The sequence below is a fragment of the Xenopus tropicalis genome, chromosome 2, assembly GCF_000004195.4.
Source record: "Xenopus tropicalis strain Nigerian chromosome 2, UCB_Xtro_10.0, whole genome shotgun sequence".
Taxonomy (NCBI): Eukaryota; Metazoa; Chordata; class Amphibia; order Anura; family Pipidae; genus Xenopus; species Xenopus tropicalis.
The window spans coordinates 77,320,080-77,346,284 of NC_030678.2; the positions used below are offsets into that span (position 1 = coordinate 77,320,080).

A 26,205-nucleotide genomic window follows, 5' to 3' on the forward strand; every position below is an offset into this window, starting at 1 on the left:
TCTGTTTATCCCTTGCAGGCCCCCTTGAATATGACTTTGTTAACACCTTCCACAGAGATCAATATTCTCTTTTTCTGGTTATTTTATCTATGAGCTGTATGTTGTATAAATATATCAGAGAGCACCACAGCTTCTTTGTAATCAGCTTGAAAAAGGAACTAAAATGTTCTGAAAGCTTGCTATGGTTATCTTAGTTAGCCAATAAAGGTATCCCCTTTATACCACTTTTGTTATTTTTTATTTAAAAGGGTTACCCTGTAAACATATTGATTTCTATATAAATTCGTAAGCTTTTAGATGGTGAAGTCTCACATTCAACTTTTCGGGATTTTTGCATTTCATAAATATAAGACATTCGAGTTTTTTAACCATAGTTCAAATTCTAGGTTATTTTAGTGCAAAAACTTGAATCATTCAAAAAAAGAATTTGAACGTTGATAAATCTCCCCCCATTGTTAAAATGACAGATTTCAGTGTAAGATTATCTATTACCAGATACTATTTCTATTTTTTTTGCAAAAATGGCTCTATTTGTATAAAGATAAACAACATTGTTTGCCTTTAAATCATGAAATGCACATATATATATATATATATATAATAGAAAAATGAAATACGGGGCCCATGTAATATTACTGCAGCATGAGTGCTATTTAAGATTCCTGTACCTGCAGCCATATGTGCAGAATATTTTTTCCATCTTAACAATACGGCAGTACTCTCCTCAGAAAAGAGAACTGCTGGCCAGGAAAAACCAAGTTAGGCGTTCACTTTTTTTATGGGCTTTTGTAAGAAACCTTCTGACCCAAGCAGGACAGAGCCGAGCTGGGGAAAAACCACTGAGTGATGCACCTAGCAAACATGGCTTGGGAATAATACTGCATGACACTCAGTATAACTCCATACAAAAGCAGACAGAGTGCCAAAAAGCTGCATCTGATTGAAGGAATCCTACAACATAAAACTGCACTAAAAAGGCTGCAAACTTATAGCACTTTCTTGTAATGACAAAAGTGCCACGATGCTTAAGTGATATGGGCAAACAAACCCTGCCACGGTAATACTATTTGGGCTAGCGTCCTAACCTCTCATTCCCTCAGCTTGCCCAACCACAGCAACTGCTTAGTTACTATCCTCATGTACCACACCCCAAGTCTGCTCAGCCTCCACATGATCCCACTTCAACACCCCCAACAATTTTACCCAATCATCTCCTAAATTAGCCCTTTGTTTATAATCTGTGAAAAAAATCTGGCCCTAATTTGCAAAATATGAAAACTTAAACACTGCCACCCTCTAATGCCAGTGTTAAAAATCGAATTTTTCTTATTAGTCTTCGTTCCTAAATTTAAAAAAAATCTAACACTGTATGGACAAGTTTTCATTGTTCGATGGCTCAAGTTGGCGCTTTCAGCACAAAAATAAAAACATACCTATACCAGTCAAATATTGGTATTTGCACTTGTCGCCTAGCTCAAACAATTCTTCTGCGCAAAAAAATTAAACTGAGTTTTTTTTTCATTCTCTGGAATAAACATGAAATCTAGTTACAAAAAATTGCTTCGTCTCATTCCAAGGTAAAGTTCTGATGTCGGCCTACAGTTTTCTTTTTGTTTTTTTGGTTCCCCGGTAGAACTAGGGGCTGTCAGCAAAGCAACAAGTTTGTAATCGAAAGTACCCCGCACAGACAAGCGTTACAGCTACCTTCTATAACAACTATTTCTGATAGTTATATCTCTAACCACACACACCGTTCTATCTCTCAGCTCTCAATGTAAGTGCGTGGCGCGTCACTGCGCTTATATACCCGCGCAATCGTCAGCTCAAAGTCTCATCTCGCGAGTTTGTGACGAAGCTGTGAGAGAAGCGGGCCGTCAGGGTGAGAGGAGCGGGATACTCAAACTGCTATCTATTCGGGACTGTGGGCAGTGTTATGAAAATCGGAATTCGCAGGACACTTTGGAGGTATGAAATTGTAGTTCGCGTTTTGCTATAGATGAGGGTCTGTTGGACTTTTTATTTCATGGGGTTCTTTACCACAGTGCGGTTAAGAGCCAAAATTGAGTCGGTGGGTCACTTTTATCCCTGTAAAGTCTTCCTGTAATATAAATAATAAGTTACAATTAGCAACGTAATTGCTTATAAGCCAGTTATTAAGTGGACAAACTGATTCTTAGAGTCCTGCTAAAAAAAAAGTTTAAAAGGGAACTAAAGGCTAATACTGGGGCATACAAATGTGTTGGACACCTGTAAACATAGTGGCTTAAGCCATAAATTCGGTAACTTGGGGTGCTTGCATATAGAATGCCAGCTGCCATAGTTAATCCTTTCCTCAAGTATCTGCTCACCACAGGCTAAGGTATTATATATATATATATATATATATATATATATATATATATATATATATATATATGCCACTGTTTAGTGAATGCATGAAAAGTATTATACTGCCAATGTGATTTCTATCGAAACACACGCTGATCTGTGCCACAAGGTTAGCTAGCAATTTGCTACACCACAGGCCAGGGCCATATCTACAAATATAAACATCTGAGGGCCTGTGCCTAGAACTGCAGACCTTGGGTGTCTTTATTTAAAATAAAGCACTTGAAACACCCCCAGGCTGCTGCTTGCTTCTAAATCCAGTGTCAGAGCTGGGGGTGGGAATAACCCTCTTTTCTGTGATCAGCATGTGCTGGTAGGCTTGTTTCTCATCAGATTTGTTCTAGTATAATAATAAGTAGCCAAAATATTCAGCCAAGTACAAAGTATTGTTTGGGGAACTACAACCAAAAAGAGAAGACTCGAGTTAGGTCAAATCTGATTTTCATGTCTTTTTATAAAGTGTGTCAATTTACTTAACTGTGTTGTTTCTTAGAAACCACTGTTCCTGTTAAGAAACCTGTTGATGCTATGGAAACAATGGAAAGATACCAGGATGCAGGGTACCAGCGAACCAGCAGAGCAGGTGAGGATTGTCTGTGCACACAGCACATTTACAAACATAGGTTGCTATGAAATCAGCATTACGCTCAGATATTTGCCGATTGATTTCTGTTAGAAACTGCACTGATGATTAGCACCAGGTTTAGTAAATAAGCAAGCTCCTCCATATTATGGTGGCAAAATCTTTTCTCAATCCAAGTGTGCCATAAAGACCTACAAACTTTTGTAGTTACAGGTTGATTATCAAGGGCTTAGCAATGCAGCACAGACTCTAATATTTATATTACTTGTTTGGCCCTAGAGCCAAATCAAACCTATTTAATTGATATCTGGCTGATTTTCAGATAGATATTGATCGGATAGGGTCCCTGTATAGGGGCAGATAAGCTGCCAAATTGGTCTGAAGGGGCTGAGTCAACAGCTTATATCTGCCTGTGTATGGCCACATTTACTCTTTAAAATTGCAGGTTTCCTGATGGCTGGAAAAGGTTTTAAAAACAAATTTAGGAATAGGTTGAATTGCTGAAAATGCTCACAGGCCCCTCCTATTGGTAACATAGTAAGTTAGGTTTATAAAAAAAGATATGTCCCTCAAGTTCAACCTTAATGCCTATATATAACCTGCCTAACTACTAGTTGATCCAGAGGAAGGCAAAAACCCCTTCTTGGAGCTATATAATGTATCTGCCAGAATTCCACAACTTCACAGCTCTCACAGTAAAAAAAAAAAATCCTTTCCTAATATTTAAACAGAACTTCTTTTCTTCTAATCGGAGTGGGTGCCCTCTTAGTTGGAAGGACCTTCTGGTAAATAGAGCATTAGAGAGGTTATTATATGATCCCCTTATATATTTATACATAGTTATCATACCACCTCTTAAGCACCTTATCTCCAGTGTAATCAGACCCAACTTGGCCAATCTTTCTTCATAACTGAGACTTTCCATACCCTTTACCAGCTTAGTTGCCTTTCTCTGGACACTCTCTAATTCAATAATGCCCGTTTGAGCCCTGGAGACCAAAACTGAATGGCATATTCTAGATGGGGCCTTACCAGCGCTCTGTAAATGGGAAGAAAACACCCTCCTCCCATGAATCTATGCCCATTATGGGTGTAAGTGACTTGCATATTTTTACATCCCAGATGCATGACCTTACATTTATCCACATTTAATCTCATCTGCCACTTAGCCGCCCAGATTGCCAGTTTGTCCAGATCCTACTGCAAGTATGCCACATCCTGGATAGAAATGAATGGGCTGCAGACTTTTATGACATCTGTAAACACTAGTACATCACACCCTCCCCTAAGTCATTTATGAACAAGTGGCCCCAGTACAGAACCCTGAGGGATCCCAGTGAGAACCTTACTTCAAGTAGAGCAGTGATCCCGAACCAGTGGCTTGTAAGCAACAAGTAGCTCACCAACCCTTTTGGATATTGCTCCCAGTGGCTCTAAAGAGGTGCTTGGTGTTAAATTTTGGCTGTATAAAGACCAGGTGTATTGCTAAACAGCTTTCTATAGGCTGCCAGTCGACATAGGGGCTACCAATTAGCTAATCACAGCCCTTATTTGGCATTCCCAGGAACTTTTTAACTGCTTGTATTGCTACCCAACTCTTTTTATATTTAAATGTGTCACAGGGGTCACAATGGTTGGGGATCCCCGAAGTAGAGAATGTACCATTAACAACCACCATCTGTACCCAATCCTGTAACCAGCAAACAACTTCACTAAGACCAATAGACCTTAGTTTAGAAAGCAGTCATTTGTGGGGAACAGTATCAAATGCTCTGGCAAAATCCAAATCCATCTACTGCATCCCCACTGTTAAGCTTCTTACTAACCCCATCATAAAAAGCCATTTGGCTGACATGACCTATCCTTCATAAAGCCTTGCTGATTACTGCTCATAATGCCATTCTCCAGAACATAATTTTGTATGTGATCCCTTAAAGGAGAACTACACCCCCCCCCCCCCCCTTCAGGTATAAAAGCCACCTTAACTGGCCTGCATCTAAAGAAGCTAAAGTACATGAGGTTTTTTATTGGTTCATTTTTTAAATTTAAGTCTTAAGATATGACTTCTTCTCCAATTTCTGAAGTGGTTACAGGCTTTCAGTTACTTCTGTACTGTAGTATGAATGTGGGTAAATCTGCTGGTATTCTGTTATGTGGTTTTAATAAAACTGGTGTCCTTTACCTATTGCTCTGATTCTCTTGCAGAATCTGGATCTTCTCAAAAGAATGTTCTGTCATGCACAGAGTGGCAAACCCCTTTAGTGTCTGGTAAAGCTGTCAGCAGATTTCCTACTGGTTATGGGATCATAAAAGGTGACCCAAGGTCTGGGACCTCCTGTCTCGAAGGTATGGAAGGTGAGTTTTAAAGAAATGGATTGCAGAAAGATTTCATCACTTAGCTTGCATAACAGTGACACACAACAGGTTTTCCAGGAGATATTTCTGTCCATCTTTGCTTACTTGTGACCCTTACGCTAGTAGGTTTCGGGAATCTTTCAACTTCTGCCTTCACACGTTTTATGGCGTGCTCAGTAATTACATACCTTACGTTGTTTTTGCACTCACAGTATCTAAGCATTGAGAACTGTGTGGCAGTGATATCACAATGGATTGGTACACTGTACAGTAGTAGCAATTAATTAAATTAATAGGTACTGGTATGAAAAATCTTCATTCTTTTATCATTTTAACTGTGCCTTTCACCAGTATGAATTATGTGGCCTTTAAGTGTACTCTGAAGTCACATGCAAGACCCTTTTTACTATAGTGTGTTACTATTAAAGGCAGTTTAAGTAGCCTATTTATCACTTTGTGGTGGTAAAGTTTTGCATATGAGGCAGTTGATCACAGTGACTTGTTCTTATGTTCAGCAGCTTGCAAAACATGCAAGTTTTGCACCCTCTGCTAAGAAGGATCCTGATTCCCAAGAGACAGATTGTAATTGTCACTCTGCATAAACACTAGAACTGGCTGTTGCTATTACAGTTTCTAATATAAAGAGATATATTTCTGGTATATTGCACTGAAATGAAAACTGAAACTGGTTTAAGGTATTACCTTTTCTATATAAAAAGGGGAAAGGTTGCAATTTTTTTTTTTTTCGATGGGCAACTATTTACAATACTTAATAGTACCAACGTATTATGGAGCACTTTGCAGGCATAATATACAGTCATATACATTACCTGCCCCACTGGAGCTTACAGTCTAATTTTCTATTAAAAGCATCCACAAAGAAGGTTCAGTTTTATCTGGAGCCAGCTGTAGTACTAGTTTGTGTTGTACTGTGGGAGAAAACCTGATTATTCTGTGTGATATGCGTTGATGAGTGGTGCACACTCTAAGACAAAAAGGCTTGAAGTAATATACATGCCAGTATAGTTCCAGTTGGATTATTTGGAGCCTTAGTGGAACAAGCTGAGCACTCTTTTGAAAGCCATATGCACAATTAAACTGGGGAACAGAGGAGGAGCTGTCTTACATGTCTGCACTGACAGGAATGCGTATGAGAAAATCATTTTATGGCAACGCAAGCTGATATATTTATATTTAATTTTGAATTTCCCATGGGGATAGCTATATTCTTCATTTCCGAGGGTGCTACAGCCATGTGACCTGTGCTCTGATAAACTTGTTAGTCACATGTTACTGCTGCGCTGCAGTTGGAGTGATATCACCCCTTCCCCCCCAAGGAGCCGATCAGCAGGACAATGGGAAGGTAGCAAGATAGCAGCTGCCAGTAGAATAGCACTCAATAGTAAGAAATCCAAGTCCAGCTTGGGACTCCTCCAGCTACATGGGAGTAGGAGAAACAATAGGTTACCTGAAAGTTCTAATGTGTAGCACTGGCTCCTTCTGAAAGCTCAGACTCAGGCACAATGCACTGAGATGGCTGCCTACACACCAATATTACAGCTAAAAATGTTTATTCAAGAAAAAAAATTGAAATGGTAGAGTGAATTACTTGCTATGTAAACAGTGTAATATAGAAATAAAAAGTACACCATAAAAATCATGACAATCTCTTTTAAAGGGGCGCATATAGTAAAATCATCCTTATCCCATAATCTGTAATAAACATTGCGCCTGGGCATAACTAATAGTTTTTAGAAATTAAACCATTAGAATTTTATTTATCATTGTCTGTTACCATTGTGTGGTGGGCATGTGTAAGGTGTTGCATTCTAAAAAACACAGGAATATTGGTATTTTGAACTTTTACAGCTTTGCCTTTACGCAAGGAAAGGTATTCTTCAGCTCCCTGGCCAGGTCTGCTGGTGAGAAACAGAGGAGTAAGGCTGTCTGCCGCAAAGATCAGGATTGGGCTGGGTGGTCTTTAAAAAAACATGTTTGTCAAGGATCTTAGGTTTCAGGAAACCTTTATTAAGCGATTTGAGCTGTATAAACAATGGTTGCCATGTTTTAGGTGTATATAAGAAAAAATGAAATATAATCAATCACTGAATTTTTTTTTCAACTTTGGTTTTATATTGTGTGTGAAAATCATAAACAAAATATATGTATTTTCCCAGTTGATTTAACATGTCTTTCTTTTTTGAATATGCTTGAATTGACTATTATATTGATGATACTGTTGCTTAGGACCAGGAAGCATTTTCCTTTAGGTCCTGTGTTTTATGTATAGAGAGATGTTACGGTTCGGCTTATACTGAAGCTTCACTCCCATTTGAAATTTAGATCAGCACACACAAATCCCCTGCATGAATTTACCTATAATTTCTGGAGCCGACTTAAGGGGCTTTAGATGTGGAGCCATGCTCTCAATGTGCTCTCAACCTGTTAATTTTAGAACCAAAGGACCTTCTCAGGAAGGTCATAATATCTGGAAAAGTTTTACCGTATTCTGAACTGCTGCATGCACTTTTATTTTAAGCTTCCCTTGTGCTATTTTAAGAGATGATCTAAATAGTGTTTTCTAAATTTAAACTATCAGTGGTGTGAGCACCACCAACTATTTTTAGCCCTTTATATTAATGACCTGTAGTCTCTGTAGGTTTTTTTTTTTGTTTTTTTTTTTAAATGCCACCAAAATGCTTTTACTAAAACAGAATAAGCCATCGTTATGCAATACTTAACATGCTACATGATTGTTATAACAGTCTTGCAATATTTAAAAAAAAAAAAAAAGTAAAAGAATAGAAATAGGATCAGGGGATTCTGCTCACAAAAGTTTACAATTTAATGATAAATGATTAATTACCGTGGAATAAAAACCACCAGATCCATGGGCTGCTGCTCCATATGCCAAGTATTTTTACTGCGCTATATTCAATAAGAACAAATATTAAGCACTTGATATTTTCTTTTAATATTTTTTCTCTTAAAAAAACCACAATGAAGTAATTTCACTATACTTATAATATTTAACTTTTGTACCTAAGGGGCAGATTTATCGAAATGCGAGATTCTTACTCGTAACAGAAAAAACTTCTGTTAATTTCTATGGTATTTTTAGAGACGTATTTATCAAATAGTGAACTCAATTTTTTTGCCCATTGATAAATATGCTCCCAAAATACCATAGGAATAAATAGAAAGTGGGTGAATTATGTTTCTGTGGTGAGCTCTAATATCACATTTTGATAAATCTGCCCCTAAGTTATCATAAATTATATATAACACTTTGCAGAAATCCTGTCTTTTACAGGCTAGGGAGATTCTATTTGCTGACTGGAATATTAACCTGTATTTTTAGTGCTACATTAAAAGCATTCACTGTCACTTTTATCTCCCATGCAACTTTATACTGTAGGAGAAGCTCATCTGTATTTAGTATTCCTGGTGGTGTAAATGACATACTGCCTCTTGGTATATCAAATTTGGGCTGTGTGCCTGGGACAGATGTCCTTCTTTTTCCAACTCCCATAGCAACGCCTTGATTTGCAAACATGAACAGGGGCACAAGGCCAATCCCTTTTGAGTTGTTGAAGGGATGGTTGATCTCAGTGCTGAAACTGACTTGCTCAGTATAAGCGCTTCATACTGTCAGATGGGTATTCAAGAGGTAAGCACTGATCTTGCACTCTTAAGTTATGTGTATACATATGATTGCAGTATGAAAAATGTAACTTGTCTCTAAATATAATTAATAATATATATTTTAATGTATAACTTTACAAAATAAGGTCCGCTCCATCCATTAGTACAATATGCTTGTGAGACCTTCATATATAATATTAAATCCAAATAAAATTAAAGTTGTTTCTCACTTTGTATGTAGAATTGAACTATTGCTTAATGTCAAACCTTATTGCCTCTTAAAGTCACCCTGCCAATCTACCTATGTGTGTACTTCCTATTGCACTAGGATGGCTTTGGTTGTTGAAGCTCATGGCCAGATAAGATCTTGAGGGACAGTCAACAGAAAGCAGGTGAATATTAGCAAAAAAAAGTAGCAAGGGAATAAGCGGTGACATGTTGCCCAATAATGTCTTAGTCTTGACAGATGAAAAATATGGCTCTTGTGTGGACCTGAAACAGTCTGAAATTTTGAATAATATGAGTTGTGCCTATGTTTACCAGTTTATTCATTATAAACTGGCAAGAGACATGGAAGAAACCATTTGTGGGCCATATGGCCTCCATCTGATCTCCCTGTCTACAAAGTTAAGAGAAAAAGAAAATATCAACAGGGAAAACATTAGGGATAGGGTAAGAAGGCAAGGCCATTAAAAGGGGAAGGAAAAGAGCAACATAGGTCTGGAGAGAAAACGGGTGTTCAAAAACACCTGAGAAGAGGGAAAATAATAAATGTGAATGTGGGAGAGAAAATTGGTCTAAAGTAGTAATGTAAAGATTAACTGAAAAAAAATTGGGTTGAGGATTAAAAGATGTTGGATTGTACTGTCTTCTAAGTTTATTAGCTAGATCGTAAGTACCTATATATTAGATGGCTTGTGATCCAATATCTTAGAGGAGGAATTTGTCAACCTTCAGGTATGAGAAACATTTTGTTCAGGGACGGTCTTTGTTGTCTAGTGTATGTTCATAGACACATCTGTGTAGTAGGTAGGTTGTGTGCAACCTTTTAAACCTTTTGGCAAAGGGGGAAACTGAGAAACATGCCTACTGCCTGCTATTAAGGGTGCTTTTGTCTTCTATGTTTTTGATTATCACATGCTACTCAGTGACACTGGAGATTGATCCTATTTACCAAGGTTTGGAAAAGAGTAAATGCTTTTGTGTGGCTGTGTGCTGGTTTCGTTTGTATTCAATAAAGTTTTATAGAGCACAGGATTGTGGGGTGCCCTTTGACACCCCGTTGCAAGAAGTGACCAAAGAAGCCATTTCAAGTCTACCAATAATAGCTTAAAATGTCTCACTTAATATTTTACATTACAAAAAGCTACATTTTTTTTTCCTTAGACTTTTGTAATGCTAGCAGAAACATGACATTCCAGCCAATCAGAAGCCAAGTCACTATCCCTACAGCTCATGTCATGCCTTCTACTCTTGGCCATAAAGACTCTGCATCGCATGCCTACTCAAGTGTGACTCCTCCAGACCACACTACAGCAGAAGACACTAGGAAATTTGAAACACCTAATATAGAACCAACACTGAACCAGTCTGGCATACTGGATGCATTTTGCACAGATCACCGTCCAGGTGCTCCCACAGGCATAGTCAGTGCAGACACTGAACCATATGGTGCTCTGCCTGAGATAAGAGCTATTGGAAAGGGGGAATTTACATGCAAGATAGGACAATCTGCTACATATCAAAACAGTCATGGGTGGAAGCCTGAGCAGTACAGTCTGCAACCAGGTGCTGAAATTAGTGCTTGGAGACAGCATCAAAACGCTGAGAACATGAGACTAAGAATGGAACAGCTCCAGGTAATTATGCAAATACTATATAGAATCTAATAATTCCATGCTCCAAAGACCATTTTTGGCAAAAAGTAAACCCAGAATAAACATCCAGAATAGCAGTTCTCTTTTGTCTGCAGATGGTGAGACCCTGTCCCCCGACACCTGTGTATAGTTCAGGACTGCAGTCTGATCCTGGGCAGTGGGAAAGAATCTTTAAGACAAGAGAGAGTGTCCTGCTGGAGAAGGAAATGTTGTTGGAGAGGTGAGTAAAGGGCATAGAAAATTAATTTGTTATATTAACCTGTCACTGACCTTTTAACTACAAACTGGATTATCTTTTTGAATGTTAAATTACCATGCAGCCATCATTTTGAGCACCACAAACACCAGTGATCCTACTACATGAACTAAGCACTAAGGGGGTGATTTATCAATGTTCTAATTTGAATTTTCACAACTCTAGTTTTTTGTGCTAAAATTTGAGTTATGGTTCAAAAATGCAAATGTCTGTTATTAAGTGCAAAAAAAACAAAAACGTGAATGTAAAGATTTGGCAGGTAAAAGCTTGTGGGTTCATGTAAAAGTCAGTGGGAGTTGTCCTAGGCAAAGTCAAGCCATATTTTCAATTTGAGATTTTCAAGTTTGTAAATTTGAAAATTTGAGCTATTCGAGTGGATTTTTTTTTTTTTTTTTCCATATTAATAAATAAGCAAGCATTCGAGTTTTTTAAAATGAGAATTTATTTGAATTAGAAAAAACTCTCATTCACAAACTCACATATTGATAAATAAGCCCATAAGGGTTCAACCAAATCTTTGAAAAAGTTATGAGATTTGAACAAATCATGACTTCCATGCATCCTTTAAGAGCATTGTGGAGACTCATCCTTAATTGCACAAAACCTATTCTGGGTTCTCATCCATAGTTAAAAGGGGGTAGTTCACCTTTTTGAATTATATTTTAATATGATGTAGACAGGAAAGGCAATTTGTTTTCATTTTTCATGTTTGGGTTTATTTTTTTTTGTTTTTTAACGGTTTAGCTTTTTATTCAACTGCTTTGTAGACTGGAATAGCAGGTGCTATCTGGTTGTTAGTGTCCAATTTAGTCTAGCAACCAGGCAGTGCTATGAATAAGCAATAGTGTTTTTGGTGCCAGTCCAGGTGTGAGATCTATTATCCATAATGCTTGGGACCTAGGTTTTTTTTTTTTTTTTTTTTTGGAAAGGAATCTTTCTGTAATTCAAAGTCCAGACTTCGTCTGCTAAAAATAATTTAAACATTTAAATAAACCCAGTAGGATTGTTTTGCCACCAATCTGGATTCAAATTTTTTTTTGAATAATGGGTTTCTGGATAAGGGATCCTATATCTGTAGTGTGTGTGTGTGTGTATATATATATATTATATATATATATTATATTATATATATATATATATATATATATAATAATCATCTGTGGCCAGAACACCCTTCAATGTTTCATCAAAAAAATTTTTATTGCAGATATATTGTTAAAACCAACGTTTCGGTCCTTGTTAGGACCTTTCTCAAGGATAAAAGTGCGGACACCATTTGGATTGAGATATATATATATATATATATATATATATATATATATATATATATATATATATATATATATATATATATGTTTTGTCGACCCGTCACCATCCAACAAAAAAAACTCCAGTGGAATTTAGCAAATTCGGTGCATCCCTAGTTTTTGTTTGTGGTGTCTAACTCTACCTCTGACAGCTGGGATTAATTGAGGTGGAGTACAGCTTTATAGAAGGGAGGAATTTTTAGTTTCTTCTGTCCTGCTTCTGTAGGTTAGGGAATACTTTAATCCCTCTAGCATCTGCAGTGACACTCCTTTGGTAAGTCCCCTTATCTGGTGGTAATGAGTTTTGTATTATATTTGCAGACAACGGCAGCATATTTTACAACTGGAGCAAAAGCTAAGAGGAAATGAGGTACAGGCACATAGCACTCTGCTGAGCCAGACCAGCCCCTATAGTGACGTGTATATAATGAAGATGCAGGTAAGCATACCAGTCTGAATCCTTTCTTTTTGCTTTAAATATTTAAAGAGATACTGACACCAGAAATGAAACCCTTTTTACAACTGTCATAACATTGTCTTTGTTTTCTTTATAATTTTGCCATAAATGTATTTGCCCAATGTTTTTACATTACCTATCTGATCCCCCCATGTTTCTGTATGAGGGGGCAGCCATATTTGTGCAGCAGTAGTCCGTTAGCATTAGAAGCTATAACTGATGTGTTGAGGAGGGACAGTCAGGTTGGACAAACTGTCAGGTTTAGGAACTTCAAGTAACAATTATTTACAAATGCAACTCTATCAGGGAAAAATGAGAAACATGAACTATAGGTAACATTTTACATACATTAATAATGAAGAGTAGTTTTTTTTTAGTGTCAGTATCACTTGTTAATAAACCTCACATTTTTGAATGATCTTAGGAACTGCAGAGGGAGATTACTTTCCTGCGGGCACAGTTTGCAGAAAAGGTGGATTCTTCTAGCAGAGAAAAAGCAGACTTGGAAAAAAAGTTAAATGCTGGTGAAGCAGAAAGCAGAGGCTTAAGAGAAGCAATAAAGGAGGCTACCCAGAAACACACTGAGGAGCTAAGAAAGCAGGAAGAGCGGGTAAGAAACATTAGAAATTTAGATCCCTAAGGCTGATGCCACACGTGGCGTTTTTACGCTGCGTATTTTCTCAGCCTAAAAACGCCACACAGCCCCTGACTGGCGTTTTTCAGCCTAATACTGGTGACGTAGCAAATCCCGTTTCCCATGGTGCTAATAGTGCGAAATAGTAAAAAACGCCACTGCATTTGTGTATACATAGGAATAGGTTGCTGTGCAAATAACAGCGTATTTCGGCAAACGCTTGAAAAATCCGTGGTAAGGCGATTTCTAGCGTATTTACGCATTGTGTGGTTTCCTTCGAGTCTTTTCAAGTTATTTCTATGGATGATATCGTGCGTTTTTCAGCCGCCGAGAGAATTAGAAAACACGCAGCGTAAAAAGCCACATGTGGCATCAGCCTAAGACTTTGTAATTTTGTATGTGTCCCAGTTTTCATTTTTAAATACAAAACATTGACTTACTTGTGTATCTGTATTTCTAGTTAAAGGGTTTGTTCATCTTTGAGTTAACTTTTTGCATGATGTAGAGGGTAATATTGTGAGACAATTTGCAATTGGTCTTCATTTTTTTAGTTTTTGGTGGGTTTTTTGTGTTTTTTTTTTTATTATTTACGTTATTGATTAGCAGCTCTCTAGTTTGGAGTTTCAGCAGCTGTCTGGTTGCTGGGGTCCAAATTACCTTAGCAATCAAGAAGTGGTTTGAATGAGAGACTGGTATATAAATAGGAGAGGGCCTATATAGAAAGAAAGATAAGTAACAGAAAGTAACAATAAAACTGTAGTCTCTCAGAGCAATTTTGAAGCTGAAGAGAGTTAGAAGATGAAATGATTCAAAAGCTATAAAAGATAAGTAAATAATAGAGTAGAAGACCACTTGAAAGTTGCATAGATTTGGCCATTCTATAACATACTAAAAGTTGACATAAAGGTGAACCACCCCTTTAAGGCTTTTCCCTTTTCTAGAGGCTTCTTCTCAGCATTTAAGGCATGCAGTGAGTAGTAATTTAACAGTTAGACCGAGCGCTGGCACAATAGTGTGTTTCTAGCAGCTGGTCAACACTACAGCGTGGGTTAGACTGAGCGCTGGCGATTTCTTTCAGTAATTTAACACTAACAGAAAAGAGTCCCATTAAAAATAAACATTACGCAATGCATGGACAATCTGTGTTGAATTTTTTCTGTAGGTGAAGGGAAGGGACAAACATATAAACTCTCTAAAGAAGAAATGTCAGAAAGAGACTGAACAAAACAAAGAAAAACAACAGAGGATTGAGACATTGGAAAGATATTTGGCTGATATTCCTACTGTCCAAGACCACCAAAAACAGACCCAAGAGGTATTTTGCTACATGCTATTTAATGTCTGGAAATTACAAGGTTTCAAACTAACAAACAGTGAAAGAAACCCACTTACATTATTTTTTATGTACACTTACATACATAAACTATATATACAACCAGTAATACTAACTGTAGATATTAGTATCACAATAGCCTTGGATATTCTGCTTGTTCAAAAACTCATCCAGGCCCCTCTTAAAGGCATTAACAGAGTCTGCCATTACCACATCACTAGGAAGGGCATTCCACAGCCTCACTGCCCTCACTGTGAAAAACCACCTACGCTGCTTCAAATGGAAGCTCTGTTCCTCTAATCTATAGGGGTGACCTCTGGTGCGCTGATTGTTTTTATGGGAAAAAAGAACATCCCCCCCCCCCATCTGCCTATAATCCCCTCTAATGTACTTGTACAGAGTAATCATGTCCCCTCGCAAGCGCCTCTTTTCCAGAGAAAACAACCCCAACCTCGACAGTCTAACCTCATAGCCTAAATCCTCCATCCCCTTTACCAGTTTAGTTGCACGTCCCTGCACTCTCTCCAGCTCATTAATATCCTTCTTAAGGACTGGAGCCCAAAACTGCACTGCATACTCAAGGTGAGGCCTTACCAGGGACCTATAAAGAGGCAAAAATATGTTCTCATCCCTTGAGTCAATGCCCTTTTTTATACAAGACAGCACTTTATTTGCTTTAGTAGCCACAGAATGACACTGCCTGGAATTAGACAACTTGTGATCTACAAAAACCCCTAGATCCTTCTCCATTAAGGATGCCCCCAACACACTACCATTCAGTAGATAGTTCGCGTTTATATTATTTCTACCAAAGTGCATAACTTTGCACTTGTCAACATTGAAACTCATTTTCCAGTTTGCTGCCCAGTTTTCCAATTTTGTCAAATCGCTCTGCAAAGCGGCAGCATCCTGCATGGAACTTATAGTTTTGCACAATTTAGTGTCATCAGCAAAAATAGAAACAGTACTCTCTATGCCCAACTCCGGGTCATTAATAAACAAGTTAAAAAGAAAAGGACCAAGGACTGACCCCTGCGGTACTCCACTAACCACACTGGCCCAATTAGAAAATGTTCCATTTACCACCACTCTTTGTACTCTATCCTTCAGCCAGTTCTCTATCCAATTACAAATATTATGTTCTAGGCCAATATTCCTCAATTTGATCATTAACCTTCTGTGAGGTACTGTATCAAACGCTTTAGCAAAATCTAAGTAGATGACATCAACTGCCATTCCAGCATCGAGGTTCCTACTCACCTCCTCATAAAAGGCAACTAAATTAGTCTGGCAAGATCTGTTACGCATAAAACCATGCTGGCACAAACTAATAGTATTGTGAACTGCAATGTATTCAAGTACCCTATCCCTTATTACCCCTTCCAGAAGCTTTCCTACTACTGATGTCAGACTAACAGGCCTATAGTTTTCAGGCTGAGAACGAGATCCCTTTTTAAATAATGGCACCACATTAGCAATTCGCCAGTCTCTCGGCACCATGCCAAACCTCAATGAATCCTGAAAAATTAAGTGAAGAGGCTTGGCAATCACAGCGCTCAGCTCATTTAATACCCTGGGATGAATCCCATCCGGTCCTGGACCTTTGTTTACCTTTACATGTTCAAGTCTCTTTTGACCCACGCGTCAGTAGCTAAATTACTAGAACTGGGTATATTAAAAGGGAAGCCTTCATTAGGTGGCTCCTCAGATGTATAGACAGATGAAAAATAAGAGTTCAAAATTTCTGCTTTTTCCCCGTTCTCATCAACCAACGTATCCCCCCGTGATAATAAAGTTCCCACCCCTTCTTGCTTCATTTTTTTACTGTTCACATAATTAAAAAGTAATTTTGGATTCTTTTTACTCCTAGCTGCAATATCCCTTTCCATCTCTATTTTAGCTTGCCTGATAGCTTTTTTGCATGCTTTATTTGCTTCCTTGTACCTGATGAAAGTTTCCGCTGTCCCAGCTAACTTGAATGCTTTAAAAGCACATTTTTTATTACCAACCTCGACCCTAACTCTTTTATTCAGCCATAAAGGTTTAGCTTTGCGATGCCTCTCCTTGCTTACAAGGGGAATATACTGTTGTGTATACCTGCAAAGCAATGTTTTAAAGATGTTCCATTTTCCTTCTGTGTCTAATCCCATGAAAAGCCTTTCCCAGTTGACACATTGCAGAGATGCCCTTATACTGGCAAAGTCTGCACGTCTAAAATTGAGCGTTTTAGTTACTCCCTTATAGAGCTGTCTCTGCAGCATTATCTCAAAGGAGACCATGTTGTGATCACTGTTCCCCAAATGCTCATCCACACAAATGTTAGAGATAAGTTCAGTATTGTTAGATATTACCAGGTCCAAAATAGAATCATTCCTAGTAGGTTCTTGAACCACCTGAAATAAAAAGTTGTCATTTAGCATGTTTACAAACCTACTAGCTTTTTCTGACTTAGCCACCCCATTAGTCCAGTCAATGTCCGGATAATTAAAGTCCCCCATAATAACAACTTGACCCAATTTTGAAGCCTCCTCCATTTGCAAAAGTAGCTGGGACTCATCCCCCTCTTCTATACGGGGTGGTTTATAGCATACACCAATGATGATTTTCTTTGTGACCTTCAGCCCTACTGAAATTTCTACCCAAAGAGATTCAACGTTTTCATTGGTAATGTCTTTATTACATGGCTTTAAATCTGACTTTACATAAAGACAAACCCCTCCACCCTTTTTAATCACTCTGTCCCTCCTAAAAAGCATATACCCATTTAAATTCACAGCCCAGTCGCATTTTTCATCCCACCAGGTCTCAGTGATACCTATTAAATCATAATTTTCAATACATGCAATAGCTTGCAGCGCCCCTAATTTACCCGACAAGCTACGCGCATTAGCCAGCATGCAGCGGAGATTACTACTTCTTCCTCTGATGCTTACATTAGCTAAAGGACAGTTAGAGCTAAAGTGAAAATTAGTCTGTTTCCCTTGTAACAATGGAAGCTCCTTATCTGATAAACTATATGCCCCCCTCACTCCTCCCCCCACAACCCTTTACTGGTCCCACTGCCCCATCTACACTAGCTCTCCCATAAGAATCTAGCTTACCAACCCCCCCCCCCCCTTGTCTAGTTTAAACACTCCTCCAGCCTCTTAACCATTCTCTCCCCTAGCACAGTAGACCCCCTTCCATTGAGGTGCAATCCGTCAGGGCTGTATAGATTGTACCCCAAAGAAAAGTCAGCCCAGTGCTCTAGGAACCCAAACCCTTCCTTCCTACACCAAGACTTTAGCCACGCATTTAGCTCCCTAAGCTCCCGCTGTCTCCCTAAACTAGCACGCTACACCGGCAAAATTTCCGAAAAAATGACATTGGAGGACCTTTGCTTAATTTTAGAGCCTAGATCCCTGAACTCACTCTTTAAGGTCCCCCACCTACCGTTCATTTTGTCGTTAGTACCGATATGTACCAAGACAGCCGGGTCATGCCCAGCCCCTCCCAATAATGTGTCGACCCGATCAACCACATGCCGAACCCTGGCACCAGGAAGACAGCAAACTGTCCGGTTGAAGCGATCCGCTCGACAGATTACCCTGTCCACTTTCCTAATGATCGAATCCCCTATAACCACTATCTGTTTAGGCCTAGCTCTGCTCTCCTTCCCACCACTACTAGAGAAACTGGTCTCCCGGCTGTTAGAGAGATCAGCCTCATCTAGAACCGCCAGTCCAGAGTTCACACTCCCATCTTCTTCACACAATCCGGCAAATCTGTTGGGATGCGCAAACCCTGGAGCAGCCTCCCTTTTCCTTTTCCCCACACTAGATTTTCTAACTGTCACCCAGCTTACTGCCCTATCATCCTTTCCTTGCTCCCCTCCCCCCATACTATCTGACCCCGCTAGTTCTTGTTCAGTTAGCAAGAGACTTCTTTCAAGATTGTCAATAGAACGCAGTGTTGCAACTTGTTCCTCTAGAGCTCTAACGCGAGCCTCTAAAGTGGCAACTCGCTCACATCCACAACAGAGGTATGCACTTTGGAACTGTTGTTCCACAACTGCATACATGCGGCAGGCTGTGCACTGTGTCATACCTTCAATGTTGCTACCACTCATTCTCCCAGTTACAGAAACAGTTAAACAAAAATTGGTGAAAAAGGCTTTAAAATAAATACAAATTTTTTTTTACCTTGTTTTAACTCCTTTTGTTTGTAACTCCTGTGATTATAACTCCACTTACAGAGCACCCACTAACTCCTGTGATTATAACTCCACTTACAGAGCACCCACTAACTCCTGTGATTATAACTCCACTTACAGAGCACCCACTTAAAGAGCAATCATTTATAGAGCACCTACCACCAGAGCAAGCTCCACTGGAGTGCCAGTGGTTCTATTTATACAGTCTGTTAAGGTGAACTAATCAAACGCCACCCACCTCAAACTGAGGGTAATTACAAAGGAATGTAACTCTGGCAAACCTGCTGTAAGCCTTATAGTTAACCAAACTTTGTAAATTGGCACCAAAAAGAGCAAATACTTTTGAAAAAATTAAACCCAACAGTTGGAAAACACAATGATTCTGAATAAAGTTAATAAAAAATACTTATCCCTTTTTTTGTTGAATTGAACTATGTAAATGTTTCCCCCCAGCTTAAGATTCTTCAGGAAAAAAGTAGCCTCTTGCAGGAGCAAGCGAGTGAGCTGGAAAAGAGGCTTGCAGAGATCAGAAATGTGAACAGAGAAAAGGAGACCCAGCTGGCAGCTGAAAAGTGCCGGGGACAGGAGTTGATGAGTACCATTGACAGGTAATTGTTGGAAGGAGGCAGTGAAATGTGCTGTTAGTTTCAACCTCTGCATTAGGATTGTTAAGTCAACGGAACACATATAACCAGGACATTGTTTAACAGCCTGAAAGAGGAAATAGAATGTTTCAAGCAAACGGAATCGGGAGAAAAGGAAAAGCGTTTGAAGCAGGAGTCAGAAGAATTCAGACAAGAGGTGCAGTCTCTACGGAAGGAGCAGGAGTGTCTGAGGAAGGTAAAACTCTCTCCAAATGAGTGATTCCTTCAAATACTAAAGACCATGATAAATTCTCTTTTGTTTTTCACAGGTGATAGAAAGTCAAAAAAAAAAGATAGAACAGATGTGCAATAAAGTAAAGGTGAGTAGACAGGCCTTTGGTGTCAGTGGAATGTAGTATAGGGTTACATAATGCCAAATCATACAAAACACCACATGTGCATGCCTTATAACAATTCAATCCAGTGCTATACATTAGCATGATATATATTTCAATCTCTCCTCCACCTTTAGGATCCTACCAACATGTTTTTAAGTATGGCAATTGCTGTTTTTGACTCAATTTAAATAGGTCCTGGAAGAACAGGTGGCACAGGAAGAAGGTACAGGTGATGCCCTTAAAGAAGAAGCACAGAGGAAAGAAACTGCTCTACAGCAACTACGAGCAGCTGTCAAAGAGGTTGGTGATTTGGAAAATGTTACTAAATTTTTGAAGTAATTACACATTTTTGGCAGGTATGGAGAACTCTAGGCTGCAATAAGCAAAATAATGTTTTAGATATTGACATTTTGTGAAGAAATAAACTGTTTTTATATCATAAATTTGCTTATTAATTGTTAGAAAAGGGTGTATACGATGTGCTTTTAATAACAAGCTAATGGAAATTGTAATATATGACAACAGTGTCCCTATAATCTCACTACCTAATCTGCCTAAAATACCAACAGCAAGGAGAGAAAAAGGGAAGGTCATTATATCTCTCTAAACTACACATTTAGCTCATCTAGGGAGGAGAGAGCCCAACTTAACCCTTTAGTAAGGGACCAGTAACATCAGTAAACGTAAATATATTTAGATAAATTGTTTCGGACTGATCTCCACTCCATCTAGCTGCAATTAGGTTAACTGTTCCTGTCACTGGAGCTGCACACAGGAGCTGATACACTTCATACAATGTGTGTTGTGCCCTCAGCCTAAGCAGCACATGTGCTATCAAACAACTCAATATGGATCATGATTTTTGTTTTTTATATCATAGAGCATGTAGAAATTATGCTGCAAAGTGTCAGTTTTGCAGAAACTGTAAATATCACTTATTTTATTTAGGGATTGTACTTTGGAGTTTTTGCTTACAAACATATCCATTTTGATATATTCAGCTAAAGGAGAAGGAAAGTCATTTTTCGCCTTTTACTACCAATAGATTTGCCACATTAGTGTCGCCTAAAACGCTATATTTATCCTGCAAAAACCTTTAAAGTACCTGAGTAAAGAGCCCTAGAAGCTTTCTTTGTTTAAGATAACACCTGCCATAGTAGCTTGGTGTTCACTTGGCCTTCCTGCTGCATTGAGGATAGATCACACATTCTGATTGGAGGGGGAGTGATTATTATGCATTCTTATGGGAGGGGGGAGAGAGCTGCACAGACTCCGCCCCTCGACTGAAGGAGAGCCGAAGTCAGATACCCTAAGGACATGTTTACAAAAAAGGAGACCAGAAATCCTGTGTTTCTTTTGACAGAGGACTCAGTGCAGCTTTTCTGGGCTTTTAGGAATTAAATCATAACTGTCCTATCTGAAACAAAATACCTAATTGGTTAAAGACAATAGAACCTCAAAGATCTTTGTGATCAGTTAGGACCTCATCTAAGATGTATGCTGAACAGAGTATTATGAAGTCCTGAATTATATCTAGTGGCAGCATCTCATGCACGCATAATCAGTAAGTTGCCACCAGGAAATTATCAAGAAAGTTAGTGATTATTATATAGTATGCATATGACTGACCACCACATACCACGGACTTCTTACATTCATGTGTGAGATGCACCTTTTGAAAACACCCCCCTATAGTGCAGGGGCCCCCAAACTTTCTTACTTATGAACCACTGTCAAATGTATAAAGATTTGTAGAGCAACACAAGCATCATAAGTTCATGGAGGTGCCAAATAAGGACTAAGATTGACTATTAGGTAGCATCTATGCCCACTATCAGCTTTATTTGTTAGTAAATCTTGTTTTTATTCAACCAAAACTTGCAACCAATCAGGAATTCAAAAATAACTGCCTGGTTTAGGGGCACTGAGTAACATCCAAGGGGTTGTTACACTGCTATAGTGCCTTGTTTAGTCTTGCTTTCTTTAACGTCAATATGGCAGTCTGTAGGAGTCACGGGAATTGATTTATTTACAGTGTTGAAAGGCAGTGTTTCTACTTAACCACAAGATGGCAATGTTTTCAATAGTTTTTCATTTGCAGGAACTGTACAGAATATTTACCATTAGGTGGTGCTTTTTGTAGGATGGTACTTGTGCTGAATCTTGTTGCATGTATATTTTCTCAAACTGTATATTCCAGATGTAAATGCTGCCTGTTTGTTTTAAATTGGTAGTTCTTTGGGCACAACTGTATTTTATCCTTAAGAACTGTCTAAATTTCTGCATAGTACAGACAAAGATTTGAGTCTTTTGGGGAAGCTGCATCTAATGCACAGAAATAAATATGATGACAGTGAGCACAAGCTTTATGAGAAAGTTAAAGCTACTTGCAGATGATGTATTGTATATGAGAACTGATATGAGAGAGGTTCTTCCATCCCTCTAACACTAATAATAAAGCACTAGGGAACAATCTATGAAGAAGGGCTTCTCGCCAAATTCTACATAATTCCAGGGTTTTAAAACATTCTGCAGCCACTTAGAATGGAAATTATGGTAAATGAAAGTGTGCTTTACATCAGCCTTTCCAGTGTTCAATGAAGCTTGTAGCCATAGCTTATTTATCTGCATATTTTTTGTTTGCGTGTAGAAAGTGGTATTCTGAAATGATGAGAGAGAGCCATTCTACATGAAATCATAGAACTAATAGCTTGGCATTTCCAAGCGATTTTTTAATTAAACACCAGTCACCATGCAATGCAATGCAAATATTGCTTTCTTAATTCGAGTAAATAACATAAATGCTCGGCAGAGCAGTTTTTTTTCCCTTTTACTGAGGGTTTATTCCCTTTTAAGTGGTTTAAAATGGTGATCTTTTACAGCTTGCAGTGCAGAATCAAGACTTGATGGAGCAAAATGTGACTCTTCAGGAGCGATTGCGTCAGACAAGGGGAGCAGAACAACCTGCTGAATTAGAATCTGGGACAATCGTCGCCCTCTGTAGTGAGCTGAATCTCTGCCTGAAAGACCTGAGATCTATATGTACTCTTATTAGTCAGAGAATGGAGGGAAGAGACCCCAACTTGTCACTGCTCCTGGGGATACACTGTAAGTAGAACAAAATGTAGCTGCACAAAGCCAGCTGTGTGCAGTATTGAATTTCACATGCACACCTTATTTACATGTCCTGTTAATTTGTTGTAAATAAGGAAAACTCATTGCAGCTTGCAGTGGTTCACCAGAGGTAAGTTTCAAAGTTCTTCGTTCACATGTGTAGGCTTTTAAGGGGAAAAAGTGATCATCAAGTGTTCATCTTTACAAGTAAAGAGAGAGCTGTGAAATTTCCCTATGGTAAACCATGCAAAGTTCTTTTTTTTTTCTCTTCACCTTAGCCTACACATTTCTAGAAAAGTGTGATCATTTGCAGATCTTTCTAGCCCGAAGTGAACATGTTTTTAAATACATATAGAAATCGATTGGACAAAGCACTTTACTAAGAATCAATAATATCATTTTAGTGCAAAAAAAATTATGTTTTGGTCCCATCTCCTGTACCTTTCTCAAATATATATAGCATTTTAAGTTGTGGTTTTAATACTCTGTAAGTAGTCCCTAACAGGCAGTCCAACACTTTGGGCCCTATTTATTATGCTGTGTAAATCTGTGAATTTATTAAGGCATTTTAATTTACGATGTCCAAACGCCAGGTCTGATGCTGTTATTTCTGGCAGAAGTAAAAAAAGAAAAATTGTGCAAAAAAAAGATGTTTTTTTTTTTTTTTACATGGAGAAGCCTGCCAAACTGTGGCAAATTTAATTGCCATTTTTTAAACCACATAATAAATTTTCTTTTGTTTTGATTATTCCTGTTTGCATCTGCAGCTGCTTCACATTTTGAGGATCAAGATGGGACAAGTGATTCATTGTCTTTGGATAAACATCTGGATGGAGTGAGGCATTTGAAGAGAGAGATTGAGGACTTGAGAACCACCATAAGTGACCGTTATGCACAGGATATGGGTGATAACTGTATCACACAGTAAGGGGACTGTTTTGTCAGTGATGAGTTGACACAGGATTTCACACAGACTGTGTAACAGATATATCACCGTGAGTACTGGAAATCCATCCTTTTAAAATATATGATAAAGGAACAAAGTGCCTTATGTATGAACATGACGGGTATGAGCTGCACATTAACGTGCAGGATCTTGTGGTCAGTTCTGCATGAGAGGATAATTCTAACTCTTTGCACACTGACCAACATATAAAAATCAATTTTGTGAGTAAAAGCTTTGTTTCTCACTGGACTGTAGATTTAAAAACATAAATCCAGAATGTTTCATCTGAGATAAAATAACTGTATTAGAGCACTTGCTGCAGGAAACCCTTGAGCTTAATGTGTATTGCATTTTTATTAAATTTTAACATTGGTTTGGAGATCAATCCCACTGGCAACTGCTGCTCATTTAGCTCCTTTATAATAAGTGCAGATTACTTATCGGCTGATGCACTGAGCTGTTTCTAATACTGAATAAAAGACTTCTTATACTGTGTGACATTACATTCATGTCTCTGATCACATGCAGTACTGTTTGCAGGCCATATATTGGCTTCTGACTGATTATTTATAATTTAAAATCTGTATATTTATGTTTTTGTCTGCTTTGTGTTTTACCATTAAAATAATAAACTTCAAGTTGTCATAATTTGTAAACTTGTCCTGCACATATGAAAGGTAAATAGAATGGCTGAAATGGGGTCTTGTATCTTAATTTAAAAGCCTTATGGGCTAGTGTGCACTACAGTTTTTCCCATTAAGGGGATTAAAATGAGAATTAAGTAAACAGTCAGAATTTTCGGGTGCTTTATCACCAGTGGGAGAGGACATTTTCTGCAGCTGATAAAGCATCCCATCTGCCAGGGTCCCTAAACCCCTTCCTTCTGGGCTGTAATGTAAAACCAGTACTTCCCCTTTTGGGCACATTTAATAGCTCCTTTAAAGAAAAAAATTAACTTTTGTAATTAAGTTTAACTATTTTATTGCACATTTGAGAAAGTAGATTTTAAAAAAATATATATATATTTTCAGTGCTTTGCCTTTTCCCGCTATCAGTTCTGTTAATCTAAATTGCAAAAGTGCTTAGAAAATGGTAGTGGTTTGTTTGTGGTTTCTTGCAATTTTACTATTTACAAGAAGGGAAAAAATAGACAACAGCAATAAACTAATTAGGGGAGAATATCATTTCTGGTGCACTTTTTTTCTGCAGGTGTTTTTCAGGCAGAAGCATCTTCAATGTTCCTGCGACCTCCCATCACTTAAATGAGAAAGCATCAATGCTGTTACTTTTCAGAACAAAAATTTAGAAGTGCTGTTACTTCTGCTTTCAGTTTTGCCCCACTAAAGTCAGTGGGAGCCACAGGGTATGATTTAAAGGATATGTAAAGCCTACATTTGCCTACAATGTAGATCAGTTGGGCATGTCTCCCCCACCCAAAGGGCATCATTTGTACTGCATATATCCCCTCCGCTTGCCAGCACCATCACATTTTCCTAAAGCAAATAGTAGCTTTCACCAGGTGGCCATTTTTCTACTGATACATAATCCGATACAGTTAAATCTGCAAACCACACACACACACACACACACACACCACCCATATTCAGCATACATTTCATCACCAATACAGACTCATACAGGCAGAACTGTCTCTGATAAAAGTTCTGTTTTGTTTGAGCTGAGCTCAGGAGAGAATGTTATCAGAAAAAAATTGAATCAAACAGCTAGAGATGAGTTTCTATGGGAACCAGCAATGCCAGCTCTTCACTGGCTGCTAGACTGGGGGCGTGTTTAGTAACCTGAGCTTAGAACAACTGAGCATGCCCACAAGCCAGAAGTCAAAGCAAATTCCTGAGGGAGGGGGCTGAGTGGGTTAGAGGAGGAGGAGAAGGAAATCTAAGTGATTAAGGAGATGTTGCAGCCTTACTATTAACCTCTGGACAACAGTGTGGCAGGTATTGAAAAATTTCAAAGAGGCTGTTCATTCAGAAGTAATTGTGTTCAATGTAATTAGCCTTAGATTACCTTCCTGCAGGGTTTTAGCTTGCTTCCTTAACAAAGATTCTAAAAAGCTCAAAACATGTTAGACTGGTTTTCAATCAAATAACACACCTTCAGATATTTTGCCATTACGAA

The 26,205-nt window shown here is 38.4% G+C and overlaps 1 protein-coding gene across 3 annotated transcripts; it reads left to right on the plus strand.

Moving 5' to 3' along the window:
- The first annotated feature begins 1,826 nt into the window (after positions 1-1,826).
- On the plus strand, positions 1,827-24,717 carry cep85 (centrosomal protein 85kDa). Of its 3 annotated transcripts, none has more exons than XM_031895674.1 (14): positions 1,827-1,965; positions 2,882-2,971; positions 5,177-5,326; positions 10,358-10,830; positions 10,944-11,068; positions 12,733-12,850; positions 13,293-13,478; positions 14,665-14,817; positions 19,481-19,635; positions 19,738-19,867; positions 19,941-19,991; positions 20,202-20,309; positions 22,892-23,117; positions 23,891-24,717. In XM_031895674.1, the coding sequence occupies exons 2-14, from the start codon at positions 2,917-2,919 to the stop codon at positions 24,049-24,051; spliced, it is 2,091 nt and encodes a 696-aa protein (XP_031751534.1). In that variant the 5' UTR covers positions 1,827-1,965; positions 2,882-2,916; the 3' UTR covers positions 24,052-24,717.
- Positions 24,718-26,205: the final 1,488 nt, after the last annotated feature.

Excerpts from the sequence above, each read along its gene's own strand:
- cep85 (XM_031895674.1), top strand. The coding sequence starts at position 2,917 with ATGGAAACAATGGAAAGATACCAGGATGCAGGGTACCAGCGAACCAGC. Across the intron at positions 19,868-19,940 it reads AGCAGGAGTGTCTGAGGAAG|GTGATAGAAAGTCAAAAAAA; the intron begins GTAAAACTCTCT and ends TGTTTTTCACAG. Across the intron at positions 23,118-23,890 it reads ACTGCTCCTGGGGATACACT|CTGCTTCACATTTTGAGGAT; the intron begins GTAAGTAGAACA and ends TTGCATCTGCAG.